The sequence below is a fragment of the Plecotus auritus genome (assembly GCF_963455305.1).
Source record: "Plecotus auritus genome assembly, chromosome: 9".
Classification (NCBI taxonomy): domain Eukaryota; kingdom Metazoa; phylum Chordata; class Mammalia; order Chiroptera; family Vespertilionidae; genus Plecotus; species Plecotus auritus.
Genome location: NC_137783.1, coordinates 1,251,833 through 1,268,843, shown reverse-complemented (window position 1 = coordinate 1,268,843; position 17,011 = coordinate 1,251,833). Strand labels below are relative to the sequence as shown.

The window sequence follows — 17,011 nt, the reverse complement described above, 5'->3', positions numbered from 1 at the left end:
TTATCTCCACTAATATTTTTTTAAGAAACTGTGAAAGGATTAATATGGAATAACCGATTTCACTAATGTAGTGTGTAGCTACAACTTCTGGAAATTCAAGTCAAGGCTAGATTTCTACTTTGAAAAAATCCCATTGGCTATTTTCCTGCTATTTCCTTTTAGAAAAAGGTGTTTGCCATTCATCTGCAGAATTGTTTGATTAAGGGAATATTGCTAAATTTATGTTCAGAGATAAACCTCATTTTAAGTTCTGCAAAAATATTTACCACATGGCTGTATTATTTTTAAAAATTCCCTAAGGATTTTTTCATTAAATAGTTTTAGAGGGTATACGATTTCTAGAACGTGTTTTTGTTAATATGTACTTTGATGTAAAGAACATACTTTGTATGCAAAACAAAATGAGTCTGGTTGCAAAAACTTGTCTGGGGATTCCAGAAAGAGCTCAGCGCGGAAATGCCCGGGCCCAGTGTATGGCCATGGGCAAGCAGCTCTGCCTCTGTAACGTCTGAATAAACAACTAACACTGCCTAATGATTTCCATTTTTCTTTCTTGAGAACTAGGACCCAATTAACGTTTTAGTAACTTTCCAGTATTTAAAATGTTAATGAAAACAAGGTTTATGGCTACATTAGCTGGAATTTGTAGAATGCCTTACCCCTGAGTAGATCTGTCACATGACTTAAAAACGGAAGCTCCACACAGCCATTGTCTCCTTCCTAGTTTCTTCATTTATTACAGATCCTTTCAGGGTGCCTCCCGCCCCACGCAGCCCTGCGGGTCCCGCACATCAACGAGGGAGGCGGCCTCTGAGGCTCAGTTCTCCACGCCACACGTGACAGGTGGATGACCAGTCATTTTTGTTACGACAAATGGATCGAATTTTTGTGAACAGTAAGTCTGGCCACCCGTGTCATGGGCCTAGAGAAATTGCAGGAATACAAAACCGTAATCAGTTTGCGAAATCTTGACCACCATCAGCGCTCTGACTGGAAACGGAGAGTCCTAATGCTGCTCTGAAAGGTACTTGTGCACGAGGCTGTCTTTCTCGTCACGGAAGAGAGCAGCCACGTCCGGGACGCCCCGGGCCTGCGCGCACAGGGGTGCCTTGGTCCCGAGCCTCAGGTCCCGCAGCAGCTCCGCCCGGAGCTGGTTCAGCGCCTCCGCCAGGAGCTTCAGGCCGGGAGGCCGCACGCCCGCATCTGAAACCAAGACAGTCTCGGTCACGGGGCCACGCCAGCGGGCGGTCCGTGACTCGGAGAGCCCCTGGGTTCCTCAGACAGTCACACCCGTCAGTACAGCCGAGCGGGTGGCAGGGACAGAAGGCCCCATCAACGTGACAGCGAGTCCCTCAGTGACCTGCTGTGAAGTCGCTGGGCGGCGAAGACAAGCCTGAAGGGGAGGCTCGTTGACAGCTGACCCACCACCTTGAACGGACAGGCACCGAGGCCTGAGGCGGAGGAGGGCCGCCTGCTTCGGGAACGCGGTCACCCACCAGCGCGGTCCTCCGCGTCCTGCCGGGTGGAGTGCCTGTGTCCAGCCCACATGTGGTTTCCATGTAAACGACAGCGCAGTGGCTGTAGGATACTCAGACGTGTGCACCGGAGCCACAGTCCAGACGGCGTCATGTTCAGCTATCACCTTCCTGTTCCCCACCCGCCCCCCAGCCCCCCGCCCCCACCAATCCAGTGACTGAGTCTATCAGGGGTGGGCAAACTTTTTGACTCGAGGGCCACCATGGGTTCTTAAACTGGACCGGAGGGCCGGAACTAAAGCATGGATGGCGTGTTTGTGTGAACTAATATAAATTCAAAGTAAAGGAGCGGAGGGGAGAGCAAGAGAACCGGATAGAACAGCCGGATCCGGCCCGCGGGCCGTAGTTTGCCCACGGCTGGGATGTCCCGCCCTGACGCTCCGGTGCCGAGGCTGCCGGGGCCGTTCTCTGCTTTCATGCTGCATAATATGTTCATGGTTCGCCATGTGACATGCATCAGGGCTGCATTCCTGTCTGTGGCGAACGGCCCGTGTTCTGTGGATGCCACATTCTCTCTAAGCCGCCGCCAGCTGATGGGCATCGGGCTGCTTTCCCCTTCCGGCTGTCACGAATGATGCTGCCAGGAACGCGTGTGCCTAAGAGGGCCCTGCTGCCCTGGCCGGGTGGCGCCGTGGCTAGAGCGCCGGCCTGAGGACTGAAGGGCCCCGGGTTCAATTCCCGTCAGGGTACAGGCCCTGGTTGCGGGCTCGATCCCCAGAGGGGACTTGCAGGAGGCCGCCGATCCATGATTCTCTCTTCATGGATGTTTCTCTCTCCCCCTCTCCCTCCCTCTCTGAAACCAATAAAAATATATTTTTTAAAAAAAGAGTGGCACAGCTGGGTCCCATGGTAACGCTGCCCGTCCATCCTGTGGCAGCCGTGAGGCCCGGCCTCCCCCCCTCGCAGCACTGACCTTTCCCACGTGGCGTCCTGGGCCTGCGGAGGCCTCACCGGTTTTATCTGCGTCCCCCTGGCGGCAGCGAGACCAAGCGCGCTCACGCATACGACGACCCGCGTACCTTTCGCTTCCTTCATCGTCTCGGAGATGATCCTTCGCAGCGTCTGGTCCGCCTGGTGCAGCGTGCTGGTGGAGCAAACCATTCTGTCCGCTTCCTGCGGGACAGACACTGATGAGATGGTGCGGCTCAGAAAGGGCCTGGCTGCGGGGCTGGCGGGTTCTGCTGTTCCTCCTCCTGGAGGAGGGGCTCCCAGTGAGATGCGTCCGCTGGAAGCGGGGTGCTGGGGGCAGGGGGGCAGGTGAGTGACAGTGATGGGCTCGCCAGGAAAACACGAGGCGGCCACAGAGCCGTCAGTCTGTGTGAGCGGCCCCCTCCTGGCCCTCGCAGTGACCCACACAGAGGCTCCGCACAGGAGCGGGGCACCCCCAGGGCACCCCTGCGTCCAGGGGCGGGGCCTGTCCCCTGGGCTCCAGAAGACCTTCCTGCAAAGGTGGCCTTCCCCCGCCCTGAGGGGAGACGCACCTTCTGTTCTGCCTTGTCCTCTGCGGAGGGGCAGGGTGCTGGGGTTTCCAGGGCAGCAAGCAGCAGGCCGGTCAGCTCGGGGCTGGAGGAGGAGGAGGACATGTTACACAGCAAATCACTGTACCCCACATCTTCACCTGGTTGGGGGGGGGGGACTGTGCCTCCTCATGTGAGGGGTAGCCCGCAGCTATGCTAAGAGAAACGGGGAGGCTATGGTGGGGCAGCAGCTACCTAGAAGGGGAGCAGCTACCTGGGTGGGGGCAGCTCTCTGGGGGGGGGAGCGGCTACCTGGAGGGGGGAGCGGCTCTCTGGGGGGGGAGCGGCTCTCTGGGGGGGAAGGGAGCAGCTCTCTGGGGGGGGGAAGCGGCTCTCTGGGGGGGGAGCGGCTCTCTGGGGGGGCGGCTCTCTGGGGGGGGAAGCGGCTCTCTGGGGGGGGGAAGGGAGCGGCTCTCTGGGGGGGGAGCGGCTCTCTTGGGGGGGGGGGCGGGGGCAGCTACCTGGCCTCGGCCGCCGAGCACGCGGAGCTCCGCACCGTGAGGCTGTTGCGCTCCCAGGCGTGCTTCCGGGGGTCGGGCTCCTCCATCTTCGTCCGCATCAGGCGGATGGTCTCGGCGGGCAGCGCCCCGGGCCGCCGGCCGTTCCTCTGTAGGCAGGTGTCCAGGGGGCAGTCCAAGAAGAGCTGGCAGAAGCCCAGCGAGTCTGCGAGCCATCGGGAGCCGCGGTGAGCGCGGAGGAAGCTAGACCGGTCCGGCCGCCGGGAGCAGCCGCTTTGGGAACTGCCCCCCCCTCCCTCCATCCACCTGGGTGCGCTGAGCGCGGGCGGCTCACTTACACCTGCGCGCCAGCTGGCAGACCTCGTGCCTCATGCTCCGGTAATAGAAGTTGTCGTCCAAGATCAGCAGCAAAGGTCCGGCCGCCGCGGTCGGGGTGGGCAGGTAGCGGGCCGGGCCCTCCGAGGCGGGGCGCAGCAGGCCCTGAGCCCGCAGGCAGGCGGCGAAGGCCTCCCACAGGGCCTCCGTGCCCCCGGGCGGCGCCGACAGCGGGTCCCGGTGCAGCAGCGCCCGCACGAAGCCTTCCAGGCACGCCAGCAGCTCCCGGCGCAGCGCCTTCCAGCGGGGCGGCTGCAAGAGACCCGAACGCACCGTCCCGCACAATCCGTGCGGAGGCGCTGGCCCGTCCCACCGGCCCCGCAGGGACATCCCGCCTGCGCACCGAGCCGCCGGGGTGCCCTGACGCACTTCTTCCCCTTCCTTTTCATTAGGTGCATTTGTATGGATCCCGGAGAGGAAGGGAGACAGAGAAACATCCATAACCAGAGACTCACGGATCCCCTGCTTCCTGCACGCCCCCGACTGGGGATGGAGCCCGAAACGCAGTCATGTGCCCTGACTGGGAATCGAACTGTGACCTCCTGGTTCAGAGGTCAACGCTCAACCACTGAGCCACGCCGGCTGGGCACATGCCTCCATGTCCTCCTGTAAAACTCCTCCTCGATGACACCAGCCCGTGCATCCTCTCGGACGGCCGTGCAGAAGCGTCCGGGACCTCCCTCGGCTGTCACGACCCTGGTCCTGTACATCCCGGGGCTCCACTGGGGCGGGGTGCACGCTGCTGAGCCGTTTGCTTGCACAGCTCTATGTCCCTGCGAGGCCCCGGCACACCCCACCTCCTGCAGAGGGCCTGGCATCACCAGATGCTCCAGAAATGCCTCTTAAATTACTGTGTGGCTCCGCGGTGAATAAAGGACAGAAAGCTGCTACCGCCGGGAGAAGGAAGCCAAGCCAACAGCTGCCACAGAGACCGAGGCTGGCTCCGCTGGCTCTGCTTCCCCCGAAACAAGGAAGTGTGGACAGAAAGGTCGGCTGAAGGGCCCTGGGCCAGGGGGGAGAGGGAAGCAGAGGCAGGAGTTGGTGGGGAAACAGTCACACCTGGACAGAGTGTGTGTGAGTCTGGGCCAATCGGGGCGCAGCTGCCGGGAAGCAGAATCTCCGTGTATTGGGATTGCGCTCTGGAGGGTACGGCTTTTCACCTTGTTTTATACGTTCCCGTCCAAGAGGAGGCTGGGTCCCATGAATCCCACTGCTGACAGGTTAGGAGGCGGGAAAGCAAGGGGGGACCCCTGGGACTGGGTGAGGTGAAGGACACATGCTTCTTTTACAGGCGGGTGCGGGACAGTAAACCGGCCAATGACGCGACAGCAGTAACAGTGAGGGAACTGTGGTCTCCGCCCTGGCGCCCAGGGCGTTCGTTTGTGCCCCACGCTGGCCTTCCCTGAGCGGTCAGGTGGGCATGTGGCCCCTTCTCCATCCGCCAGGGGAAGGGAATGAATGGCTTGAGATGCTTGTCATCTTGTGCCGCTCCAGGGCTGTGGGGAGCTCTGACACAGCCATGAAGCCAAGACCAGGACAGGAGGTCAGGGTCCTCTCCTGCCGGTCCACACCTACCACGTCACGGAGACCAGGGCACCTCCAACACATCCATCAGCTAAACTCACTGAAAACACCACCAAAGCAGTGGTGACACCCTTTCACGTGACGAGAGGAGCCCCATGGCCTCTGTCCGTCTGAGTGGGAAGCAAGAATGAGGAAGAGCCCAGAGGAGGCAGCAATCCTCACCGCGGCTCCCAGCTTCCCGCAGCGTCAAATGCTGTCAGCTAGGGAACCCGGGGCGGCCCGCGACCTGATACTGTGTCCACCTCAGAATGAGCCAGGAATGGGCAAGCAGGAACTTCGCTGGAGTGGCCCAGACTTTTCCATGCACCAAATGTGCTGTGTTTTGGCATATATACAAATAGATGAAATTGTTAGGGCAGGAATAGAATACTGGGGACCAGCTGTGATTACAGCAAATATTAATCGTGCTTTCTTAGCCGGGGTGTTCGTTGATGAGAGAGAGCACATTGGAGCCTGGCTGGGGACTGGGGGCTACAAGACGGACCCGGCTCACCTGGAAATGCAGCCCATTCTCCACTGCGGGAGCTGCCTGTTAGCGCGAGAGCTTAACCACCTGTTGCACCCGAGGCACCAGCCCTCTGCAAACCCCCAGCCTTTTGCAAACACCCAGCCCTCTGCAAACCCCCAGCCCTTTGCAAACCCCCAGCCCTCTGCAAACCCCCAGGCCTTTGCAAACCCCCAGGCCTTTGCAAACCCCCAGGCCTTTGCAAACCCCCAGCCCTTTGCAAACCCCCAGGCCTTTGCAAACCCCCAGCCCTTTGCAAACCCCCAGGCCTTTGCAAACCCCCAGCCCTTTGCAAACCCCCAGCCCTTTGCATACCCCCAGCCCTTTGCAAACCCCCAGCCCGCATAGCCTGTAAGCTGCCCACTCTTCACACCCATTCTTGTTCCTTTTGCCCACTTCCCCATGGAGTCTTTGTCCTACCCAATACAAGCGGCTGGCTTATGGTGGGGAGACAGCACATTTTTGTGGGTAACCTGTTCTCACACCCTCCCGGCAGTACTGGAATAAATGTTCATATACGATTCAGCCCTGTCTCTGCTTCATTGGCTCAAGCAGTGACAGGCGGACCGGACCCACTGATTGTCCGGTTGTAGAACCACATCATAGTTGTACTTTATTTATGTGAATTCATCTTCTGGACAAAAAGGCGCCCAACGCTAACCTGACTAACTCGGGGAAAGCCTGCGTGGTGGCCTTGCAAACCCGGAGACCTAAAGTAACCACGGAGGACGGTCTGAAATGAAAACCTTTTCAGTAAAGAGCAGTTTATAGTGGGTAGTCACGTTCTAGGCCAGTATCTTCCCTGACAAAGATCAACTCTGATCTTTACTGAGCATCTAAGATAACATACCTGTGAAATATCTAGGTTACTTGTTACTTCCTTCCCCCCCACCACCCCCCAGGACACCTGGGCAGAGCCCACAAATTCCCTCATTATTACTGTTACGGTGTTAACTGGACTGTTAACGGTCCTGTGCCCACCTGTGTAAAAGATGTGTGTGTTTATCATTTTGCTTTTAATCCAGTCCCAGAGGTCCCACCCCATCATGTTTTCTCCCGCCTCCCTCATCCATCATGTGACCCACTTAGGTCCCCTCCTTTGATGGCAATTTATAAAAATAGGTGAAAAACCACCGTTCTCCAGAGCACTACCTAGTCAGGGGTGGGCAAACTTTTTGACTCGAGGGCCACCATGGGTTCTTAAACTGGACCGGAGGGCCGGAACAAAAGCATGGATGGAGTGTTCGTGTGAACGAATATACATTCAAAGTAAAGGAGCGGAGGGGAGACCAAGAGAACCGGATAGAACAGCCGGATCCAGCCCGCGGGCCGTAGTTTGCCCACGGCTGAGATACATTGAGATTGCTCTTCCTGGCAATTGTCGACGGTCTGGCTCAAATAAACTCACAGAAACTCTTTACAGGTTTGAATGTTTTTGTTTTTTTCTACGTTAACAATCTACACTCAGGCCTAAACGACAAAAATAACTACTTCAAGTATTCAGAATATTTCAGCCAGTGAGTGTTTGCTATGGAGTGAGCATGAGATGGGGAGCATCAATCTACTCTACCCAGAAGCCTCAGCTTTCACTTGCTTCTCCCAGGGGATGTATCTCACGGCAGAGAGCGGGATTTGAGGGCTTAAAGAGAAGTGTGTACTTGGAACATACAAGTTGGTCCCTAAGTACAAGCCATTAATGCGTTTGGCACCACCCTCCCCTTTGCCTGCAGAGGCAGGTTTACCCAGAATGAGGCAGGTTTACCCAGAATGAAGGAAAGTGGAGGCCCAGGTCCTTCATTTGTACAGCCTCTTTATCGTCCTGGGAGGGACCCTAGCAATGTTGTTACCTGTATTCTTTTTTCTTTTCTTGTTTTTTATTTTCTAAATATATCTTTATTGATGTCAGAGAGGAAAGGAGAGGGGGAGAGAGAAACATCCGTGATGAGAGAGAATCATGGATCGGCTGCCTCCTGCATACCCCACGCTGGGGATCGAGCCCGAAAACTGGGCATGTGCCCTGACTGGCAATCGAACCCTGACCTCCTGCTTCATAGGTCAATGCTCAACCACTGAGCTATGTCAGCCAGGCTTGTATTCCTTTTTCTTAAAAAAGGTTCCCCAAATGGTATAAACTCTAAGCCCCACAAGCCTGCATTCGCGCCTGGCTGGATGTTAAACTGGCTATGGTGGGATTTTTGAGAGAACCACCTTCCCAAAGGAATTTCAAGAGTCTATTTGACCTGGAGATTTCCACCTGCACGCGGACTTCAGAACCTGACCCCATAAGAGTACACCGTAGAGAATATACATACATACCTGCCCCATACGTGCATATAAGTCTCTATAATGAATTACTCTTAACATGCAGTCAACTCATTCTACGCTACCCCAGCCTCATGCCCCCCAATCCAGCACCACTCCAGCCCTGGGCGCCACCTCCCACCCCAGGTTCCCTCCAGCCTGCAGCCAAGCAGATGCTTTGCCTAAGGCCGCCGCCGAGGCCCCGCCCCCGCGCGGACTGACCAATGGCCCGGCGGCCGCCTCCTCCAGAAACGCGTCCGGCATGACGTCATCGTAGGCGACGACGCCGACGACCCAGCGCCGCTCGCGCCGCAGCTGGTGGCTGAGGGCCCGCGCGAGGGTGGACTTGCCCGCGGCGGGCAGGCCGCACAGCACGCAGAGCCCCAGCCGCCGCGGGCCCTCGCCGCGCGCCGCCCGGGCGTCCTCGCCGGCCTTCATGCCGCCCCGGGAGGCCGCGAGCCGCCGGCAGCGTGGCGTCCGGAGCCGCCTTCCGCCCGCGCTGCTGCTCCGCCCGGCGCCGCGGGGCACGAAGAGGCGCGTCTGAACCCGAGTGACCCGAGGCGTCGGCTGTCGGCGGGAGGTCCCCGCGGTGACCTGCGGTGCTGGTGCGCCCTTCGGGCCGGGAGGCGTAGCAATGCGGCCCCCAACGCCAGGACATCTAACGGGCCCGAGAGGGGAATCTTCGGTTAGTCGTCCTTCCTGCCGGGCGCCGGCCGGGCCTCGGGGTCTGGGCCTCGCGCTGGTGGCGGTGAAGTCCCCGCCCCGGGAGAGTCACCCGAGAGACTGCACCGCTCCCCCGGCGGCCTTGGGGAGCTCAGTGACTGCAAGTCAAGGAATCGGCGCGGACCTGACAGTCGGGCCGCCAGGCTCCGCTGCCCCGCCCTGACCTGATTGACAGGCGGGAGGGCAGAGTAACTGTCAGCTGCGCCTTCACGCCGCGCGTGGGCAGCCGGCACGCGCCTGCGCTGCTACCGAACTAGTTCTCGCCCCCGAGGAGCCTGAGGCCGCCGCTACTGGGTTTGCAGCCGGCCCAGCCGGAAGTTGCTGGGCGTCGTCCTCTCCCCCTCGGCCCCGCCGGAAACCGGAGCTCCGGAAGAGAGGTTCCGGGCCGGCCGGGCCCGGCGGTGGCCCAATGGAGACCGAGACTGAGGACGAGCGATCGGCCAGACACCCGACGCTGGCCTCTTCCTGGGATGCCGCGTGCGGGGCCCTGGGCCGGAGCCTCCGTGTCCGCGGAGCCCAGGACTCGGACTGGGATGAGCTGCTGGCGCCACCTGCCTCGGGGTGCGCTGGGCCGGCGGGGACGGGTGGCGGCCACGCTCCGGGGCGGGGGGGGGAGGTGTGAGGGGACTTGGGGCCGAGAGGGGAGAGCGTCCGGGCCCGGGGTCCGGGAGCCCAGCTGGGGACGGGCTGTGCGGGGAGCCGGGCAAGAACCGCGAGGGGTGGGGCTGGGGGGGGCGGGGCGGCTGCGCGTGGGGCGCCGGGCACGGGGCGGGGGGCCGTGTGTCCTCAGGTCAGCCCTGCAGGCCCCTGTCCCCCAACAAACAACACCCTCCTGCGGCCCAAGAGGCAGAAAAACGCTCCCAGCCCTCGGGAGTCTCCCTCCTGGAATTTGGAAAAAGATCCTCTGTCTTTCATCCCGTTCTGCCCCCACTCCTCACAGAACAGGTGCCGTGAGCCTTAGATTAAATAAGTCCTTACAGCGGATTGAGGAAGATGTCCGTGATCTAGCCCAGTGGTCGGCAAACTCATTCGTCCACAGAGCCAAATATCAACAGGACAACGATGGAAATTTCTTTGGAGAGCCAAATTTTTTAAACTTAAACTTCTTCTAACGCCACTTCTTCAACATAGATTCGCCCAGGCCGTGGTATTTTGTGGAAGAGCCACACTCAAGGGGCCAAAGAGCCTTATGTGGCTCGCGAGCCGCAGTTTGCCGACCACGATCTAGGGCGAGAGCAGGAGAAACCCTGAGGTCCAAATACCTCTTCCTCAAAGGAGGGAGTTTCCCCGGTTCCATTCCGTTTTGTTTTGTTTTGTTTAGAAAGAGAATGGCGGGGAGGGAGAAGGGGATGGGAAAGACAGAGAAAACAGATTGGTTGCCTCCTGTTCTCCCCCCCACCTGGGCCCAGGCTGGACCTGCAACCAAGGTCCATGCCCGTGACCCCGCGTCCCTCAGTCTCTGCCCGGATGCCCACCCGCTGAGAAGACAGGCCAGGGCTGACCTCACCATTTCTCTGAGAATCTGTGTGGAGCTCGTGTTGGCTGCTTGGAGGGTGTGAACCCCAAAGGCAAATGGCCGTGAACGGAATGTCAGCCCGGGGCCGGGTCGGCGGGGCAGCGGCGTGTGCAGAGGGCACACGGTTCCATGTTTGTCCCTTTCTCCTCCTCAGCCGGGACCTGGTGATTCTGAAAAGGAGCCGGAAGAGCCCAGAGGAACAGCCCTGCTTCCTCTCCCTGAGCTGCGACCCGAGTGGAGGTGAAGAAATCGTTTCTGTGGGCATTTTAAGTTCAGCAAGAAACATGGAGGTGTACTTAGGCGAGGAGTACTGTGGCACCAGTAGGGGCAGGAGTGTTGGGGATGTGCTGGATACCAGGTGCGTGGCCTCCCTGCGCACGTTCTCAAGGAGGGTGTCTGTCTCCGCAGCTCTGGCCGCAGCTCTTGCTTCTCTGACGTTGGCCTCAGATGTTGGGGGTGGGGGGAGTAGCTGGAAACACAGCAGCCGCCTGGGAGTTCAGGCCTTGGGGATCCCTGCCACAGGCTGGATCCGCCCTGTTGCCTTAGCAACTGCAAACTGACGGCTGGTAGAAGGGAGGTGAGCTGGTGAGGGTCCCACCAGGGCCTGGAAGCGGTTTCCTCTGTTTCCCTTAAACAGTACTCTGTCCGTCAGCCTGGCGCTTTGGACAGACCTGCTTGAAGGAAGCCCTTTACAAACAAACAGTGCGGAGCCCAACACTGCCATTCCAGCGTACCTACCCTGGGGTTATGCCTTTTTCCGAGTTTTTACAAAGATCCTGTCCTAACCTCTCTTTTATGTAACTCAACATATGAACCGTTGTATGTACCACGCATGTTGGGAGTAGTAGATATGTTCATTGAGCGTTGCAATATGCTTGTGCTACAAGATGATACATTTGTTACCAAGTTTAATTCTCTCATAAGCTGGTAAGTGGGCGGTGTAGTCTGGCCCCCCGCAGTTTCCTAGGAAGCCACCACCCTCAGCGGGAAAAGGGGATTATTAGAAGCGTTGCCCTGGAAACCCTTATTTCTAAATGTGACCATTAACAGTGATAATAGCCCGGCGGGGATGGCTGGTGGTTGAGCATCGGTCCACTCATGAGCTGGAGGTCACGGTTGGATTCCCGGTCAGGGCACGTGCCTGAGGTGCTGGCTCCATCCCCAGTAGAGGGCAATCGCCAGGCAGTCCATCAGGGATTCTCTCTCATCATTGATGTTTCTATCTCTCTCTCCTCCCTTCCTCTCTCGGGAATAAGTTTTAAACATTTAAAATAATTTCTCAATTTTAAAGAGTGATAATGTGTAAAAATAAAAAAGTCCATTTTTATTTTTATTTTCAGTGAACAAGAAAAAATTATTTTATACAAAAAATTTCTAAAATTGGAGTCGGCTGCACGTGCTTGTAAAATAAAGGTAAGTCATGACTAGATTTGAACTAAGTTGAAAACTGCAGTTGTTTCTGTACGGTGCACATTCATTGTATGCCGGGTTAGTAATTCTCAGTGTTCGCCCTTTAAAACTGCCCATGTATTAGCCATGGCCATGCCATGCCGTGGACTAGTGTTAACACGGTTCATGCTGTGGTGCTCTTCGGCTTTGGGGGACTCAGTTAAAAGTCATTTTTACTTTGATGTAAAACGTAGGTGCCAAGACAGCCACGAGCAGATTTGGGACCAAAATACTGAGGAAAAGAGCCAGGTCGGGGAGTTTCAGACCAGGGCACCACGGAGTTAGAGAGACCTGGCCAGCTGCCTCCGCATGGAACTGGCTGCAGTGAAGTGGCCGGTCTGGGGGAGGGGCCGCGAGCTGGAAACGGGCCGCCTGTCCGGGGGCTGGTGGCTGATGTCACCGCTTAGCCCCGGCCTCCTGGGCAGGACTGGAGCGGAGGGAAAGAGTCCTTGGGTGGTTTCCATCCCGGAAACCCGGTGCTCGCTGTGCCTCCCAGGTGACGGGATCGGTTGTTCCAGGACGTGGTTTCGGAGGTACATATGTGTTCATCGCTTCTAAAGTGGCTTAAGCAAGGTGATTCAGTCAGTGAAAACATTCTGAGTGCCTGTTGCTGCCACGTACTGTACTGGGCACTTAGGAATGAGCAGCCATACAATAAATTGCAACCAAGCCCTCGTGTGAATGTTACAGTGGGCAAGACATAAGTAGGTTCAATGTGCAAAACACGTTCTGTTTGATAGTGAGAAAGTCTTGGGGATTAAAAAGCAGAAAGGGTGCTGTGGAGGTTGGAATGTGGGTGTGGAAGTGCAGGGAGGTGGTGACTTAAGGGTGGATGACAGTCACGTTGGTGCCACGGAGGGTTTAGGTCAGCGGAGGGCGGTGTGAGCCCTGGGGGGTGTCTCGGAAGGTGGGTGTTTCTGTAACTTCTGTGGAAGGTCGTGCAGTGCAAAGGGCGCTTCATTCAGGGAAATGTTTGGTTCCTGTGGGGTTTCTTCTGCGCCAGTCGTATATTAAAGTTAGAATGAGAATAGTAGGGATGCATGTTTTTGAGCTCCTTCTCAGTGGCAGATACTGGAAATTTACCACTGATCGTCATCACAGCAACCACAGGAAACACACACACACACACACGTGCGCAGAGTAGGAGAGCCATCGCTGCACACACACGCGCACACATACACACACACATACACACGCACGCACGCAGAATAGAGCCATCTCTGCACACACACATACACACACACACATGCAGAGTACGAGAGCCATTGCTGTACACACACACACACACACACACACACACACACATACACACATACACACCTACACATACACACACACACACAGGCACACACCGAGACAAGACTAGTAGCAGAGCCATCGCTGCACACACACACATACACATATACACACACATATACACACACACGTACACACACACACACACGTACACACACACACACACAGACACCGGACAAGACTAGTAGCAGAACCCTCGCTGAGGCCTGTCTGTCTGAGTCTGAATCCTCTTCCCTTCCCACTGAGCGGCCGTGCTGTCCAGACACACAGGGAACGTGTTCCGGTGACAGTGGGCGACATGGGGCAGCAGGAAGCACTGGACACCATTGACCGCTTCGGCGGCACTGCCTGCCCTGGCCAGCCGGCTCTGTATGAAATAGTATCAGAGCAGCTTGCAGTCCATGAAGCCGTCAGATTGGAACGGTTTATCTTTGGCTCCTCACCTAAGTGTGTAAAACGTTATTTTACATGGGACTGTTCGGTTTGAAAAGGGCTTTTTTATTCAAATGGTTGAGTATTTTCAGACTCTAACTATTCTAGCGACATTGTCAGTGAACTTTAGACTCTTGACTGCTTCCCTGTTCCCTCGGGGACGGCAGGAGGTGGCCGCCGTGGGGTTCCCGTTCCACGTGGTTACGTTCCTGAACTTGTGTTTTATGCCAGTTGCTCTCCTTTGGCGAAAAGCCGTGCGTGTTCGTCAGTCAAGTGGTGACGCACGTGCGGCCCGTCCCAGCGAAGTCTCCCACAAGCTCTCCTGCTCTGGGGTGCAGGGTGGACCTCGAGAGGGTCCACAGCATGGTGGCGGCCATGGGGTCCACGCTGTCACCTGGAGCTCAGCAGCTGATGAGTATGGTCAGCTCCCAGCAGCAGGTGCGTTTACTTCCCTGCGCCCCGAAGGAATATGAACGGTGCCAGGGCAGCTTCCCGGAGTGCGCTGGGTTCATCTTAGTGTTTTCTGGACGGAAACCACAGGCAAGTGGTCAGAGGCCCGGACTGGAACCAGGCGGCCAGGTGACCGTGACCGTGGTCTCCTCCGCTTGCTGGTGGCTGTCGTGCAGCTGCCTGCATAGGGGGGTGCGAGGACCCGAGGGGAGCGTGCCCCGGCCTGATGCTAAATTGCTGCCAACTGTCGCTCGGTCACTGCTGTTCACAGCCTGTTTCCTGTTCCCTCAGCGCTGCCTTCCCGTGGGGGAGCAGCTGCAGGCGGTTTTGGGGAGCGCTGCCTGCAAGCGAGTGCTGGGCCTGCGGGCCTCGGCGCCCTCGGGAGCCTGGGACAGGCCGACCTGCGCACCTGCTCCTCTCAGAGCCGGGCTGACGTCGGGACGCGGGACTGAAGACGTGGACGCTCCCGGGGATGAGCGCGCACGGCCCCCCGGGGGAGGGAACCCCGCCCCCCTCGGAGATTGGGACGTTGCGCCCCAGAGCCATCCTCTCCCCGGGAGGGACCTTCAGCTCGCGGCGTCCTTCTTACCAAAGAGAGCGAGTGACAGCCCCGGGGCCCCTGCCCCCGAGCTGCTGCCCTTCCTCCAGGATGTGTGCGGCCAGGTGCGCCGTCTCCGTGGGGCACAGGGCGCCGCGTGGCCGGGACACGCCCCCACGCCCAGCGAAGGCGGCCTTGGTGCCGGGTGAGTCTTCACACAGGGCCCCGGGCGGGTGAGCACCGACGTGGACAGCAGCAGGCTGTGGTGGGCTGGCGTGGAGGTGGCTGTTTTGTCGCCTTTTCCGCGGTGATGGTTACGTTGCGTCTTTCAATTCGCTTCCAGGATGGGCGAGCCGCCCGCCTGCTCCTACCTGGAGAGGATTCTGTCCAAAAAGCTGGAGCTGATGGAGCGGAGACTGACGGACCACCTGGAGGAGCGGCTGCGCGCCCTGCAGGAGCACATCGACCGCCAGGTGGCGCTGCTGGCGCACGCGCTGCACAGCCCCGGCTCCCCGCCCCCGGGGGTGCCGCTCACACACTGTGACTCTGGGGACGGACTCTCCAACGGGGAGAGATAGGCGCTCCGCGGCGCCGTGCGTGCCGATGTCTATGACTGTTTATTACAGCGCCGCCCCGAGCTCAGAGCACGCGTTTCTGTCATGTGAGGATCAGCGTCCTACCTGCATCAAGTGACCTCAGCGTTCGTGTCCCTGTGCTGTGACGTGACCCCGTGACCTGACCCCGTGACGTGACCCCGGGCCGCCCCTGAGAGCGGATGACCTTCCTGTGCTTGTGACGTGACCCCGTGACGTGACCCCGGGCCGCCCCTGAGAGCGGATGACCTTCCTGTGCTTGTGACGTGACCCCGTGACGTGACCCCGGGCCGCCCCCGAGAGCGGATGACCTTCCTGTGCTTGTGACGTGACCCCGTGCCTGAGTGTGCGCGGGATCGGGTCAGGAGTTACTTTGTTTGCAGAGCTGTCCGCTCTCAGAATTGTACACATACTTCTGTGTTTAAATCTTTAAATAGTTAAGTATTTCTAGTTCAGTTCATTAGTGTGTATTGTGAACATATTTGAAGTATGCACTGTTTTATATAAAGACCTTATATTTTAGGGACAGGGGAAAATGGTTAGAGATTTGTTACTTTCTTTTCCTAATTGTTCGTCTCAGTAAGAAACTAGTTGTGTTTGGCATTTGTAAATTAGTGTCCATTGGGGCCACTGGTTTTGCGTTCTTTGTTGCTGTAGCTACAGAAGGAAAGTGAAATCGAAATGGACGCTTTGTTAGAATTATTTAGGGTTAGTGGTTGACGCAAAACGAGAGGATATCGTGCTGCCGTCCCCCCGGAAAGCGTGGGGACTCCCCTTGCCACTCCGAACCCGGGGCCTCCCAGAGCTCTGTGCTCGGTGTACGCAACGGGCGAGGCGTGTGGCAGCTCATCGTCAGGAAGCGTAACTGTTGCTGTGCTGATGGTGGGGTATTTGCATCCAAGAATAAGTGCGTGTGCTCTGGAAACAGTAAAATGGGGAATAAAGGGGTGATGTTTTGGACACGATGTCCCGGCACAAGCCTCGTCTGTACTGTAGGTGTCACACCACCAAGTGTTGGTGTTCTCGCCCTCTCCCTCTTTCTGCTCCTGCGTTCTGTCTTCTCAGACAGGAAGAGTGGCACGTGGTCCCACGTCACTGCTGTCCCAGTAAATGTGAAAGCCCCCCCCCCCTCCCGTCTTGGTGCTGAAGGGCCGTCACATTCAGTCAGCACAGTCGTGCGCACGGCAGGCTGAGGGCTCACTGAGAAATGGCATCCTTGGGTGGTGTCGTCCAATTGTGAACATGATGGTGCACCTACGCACGCCTGGACGGTATAGCCTGCTGCACGCCTGGGCTCCGTGGTCCGCCTGTGGCCCCTGGCTGCACGCCTGCGCAGTGTGTTCCTGTGCAAAACAACACGAGACCAAACCAAGTGCGAGAGAAAATGATGCGATCAGGAGACTCTAAACAACAAACCTGAGGCTGCTGCCGGCCCAGCGTGGCTGCTGTTTCACACCAAACTTCCTTTAAAGCAGAAAGCACACTCTAAAACCATGATTAAAAGTATAATACAGGCCCGGCCGGCGTGGCTCAGCGGTTGAGCGTGGACCCAGGAACCAAGAAATCACGGTTTGATTCCGGGTCAGGGCACAGTCCCAGGTTGCGGGCTTGATCCCCTGTGTGGGGCATGCAGGAGGCAGCTGATCAATGATTCTCTCTCATCATTGATGTTTCTGTGTCTCCCTCTCCCTTTCTCTCTGAAATCAATAAAAATCCTATATAATAAAAGCCTAATATGC

At 57.7% G+C, this 17,011-nt stretch overlaps 2 protein-coding genes across 3 annotated transcripts; one reads left to right on the top strand and one right to left on the bottom strand.

The window, feature by feature from the left end:
* Positions 1 to 711: 711 nt before the first annotated feature.
* Positions 712 to 8,777, bottom strand: PSTK (phosphoseryl-tRNA kinase). The gene is made up of 6 exons (XM_080688134.1): positions 8,498 to 8,777; positions 3,849 to 4,137; positions 3,514 to 3,715; positions 3,017 to 3,098; positions 2,555 to 2,648; positions 712 to 1,203 (listed from the first exon to the last, which is right to left on the bottom strand). The coding sequence occupies exons 1-6, from the start codon at positions 8,711 to 8,713 to the stop codon at positions 1,007 to 1,009; spliced, it is 1,080 nt and encodes a 359-aa protein (XP_080544260.1). The 5' UTR covers positions 8,714 to 8,777; the 3' UTR covers positions 712 to 1,006.
* LOC308257940 (ATPase PAAT-like) lies at positions 8,543 to 16,232 on the top strand. 2 transcript variants are annotated; one of them, XM_080688131.1, is made up of 6 exons: positions 8,543 to 9,559; positions 10,669 to 10,872; positions 11,855 to 11,927; positions 13,923 to 14,129; positions 14,433 to 14,884; positions 15,023 to 16,232. In XM_080688131.1, exons 1-6 carry the CDS (start codon positions 9,408 to 9,410, stop codon positions 15,255 to 15,257), a joined length of 1,323 nt encoding a protein of 440 aa, XP_080544257.1. In that variant the 5' UTR covers positions 8,543 to 9,407; the 3' UTR covers positions 15,258 to 16,232. The 2 variants fall into 2 exon arrangements, with proteins under 2 accessions (XP_080544257.1, XP_080544258.1); XM_080688132.1 differs by lacking the exon at positions 13,923 to 14,129 and having other exon boundaries at positions 8,552 to 9,559.
* The last annotated feature ends 779 nt before the right edge of the window (positions 16,233 to 17,011 follow it).

Bases quoted from the DNA above. Each gene is read 5' to 3' on its own strand.
- PSTK (XM_080688134.1), bottom strand. From the start codon at position 8,713: ATGAAGGCCGGCGAGGACGCCCGGGCGGCGCGCGGCGAGGGCCCGCGG. The intron at 4,138-8,497 runs GTCAGTCCGCGC...GGTCTCTTGCAG, and splicing joins AGGCGGCCGCCGGGCCATTG to CCGCCCCGCTGGAAGGCGCT. The intron at 3,716-3,848 runs GTAAGTGAGCCG...GATGGCTCGCAG, and splicing joins CTGCCAGCTGGCGCGCAGGT to ACTCGCTGGGCTTCTGCCAG.
- LOC308257940 (XM_080688131.1), top strand. From the start codon at position 9,408: ATGGAGACCGAGACTGAGGACGAGCGATCGGCCAGACACCCGACGCTG. The intron at 14,130-14,432 runs GTGCGTTTACTT...CTGTTCCCTCAG, and splicing joins TGGTCAGCTCCCAGCAGCAG to CGCTGCCTTCCCGTGGGGGA. The intron at 14,885-15,022 runs GTGAGTCTTCAC...ATTCGCTTCCAG, and splicing joins GAAGGCGGCCTTGGTGCCGG to GATGGGCGAGCCGCCCGCCT.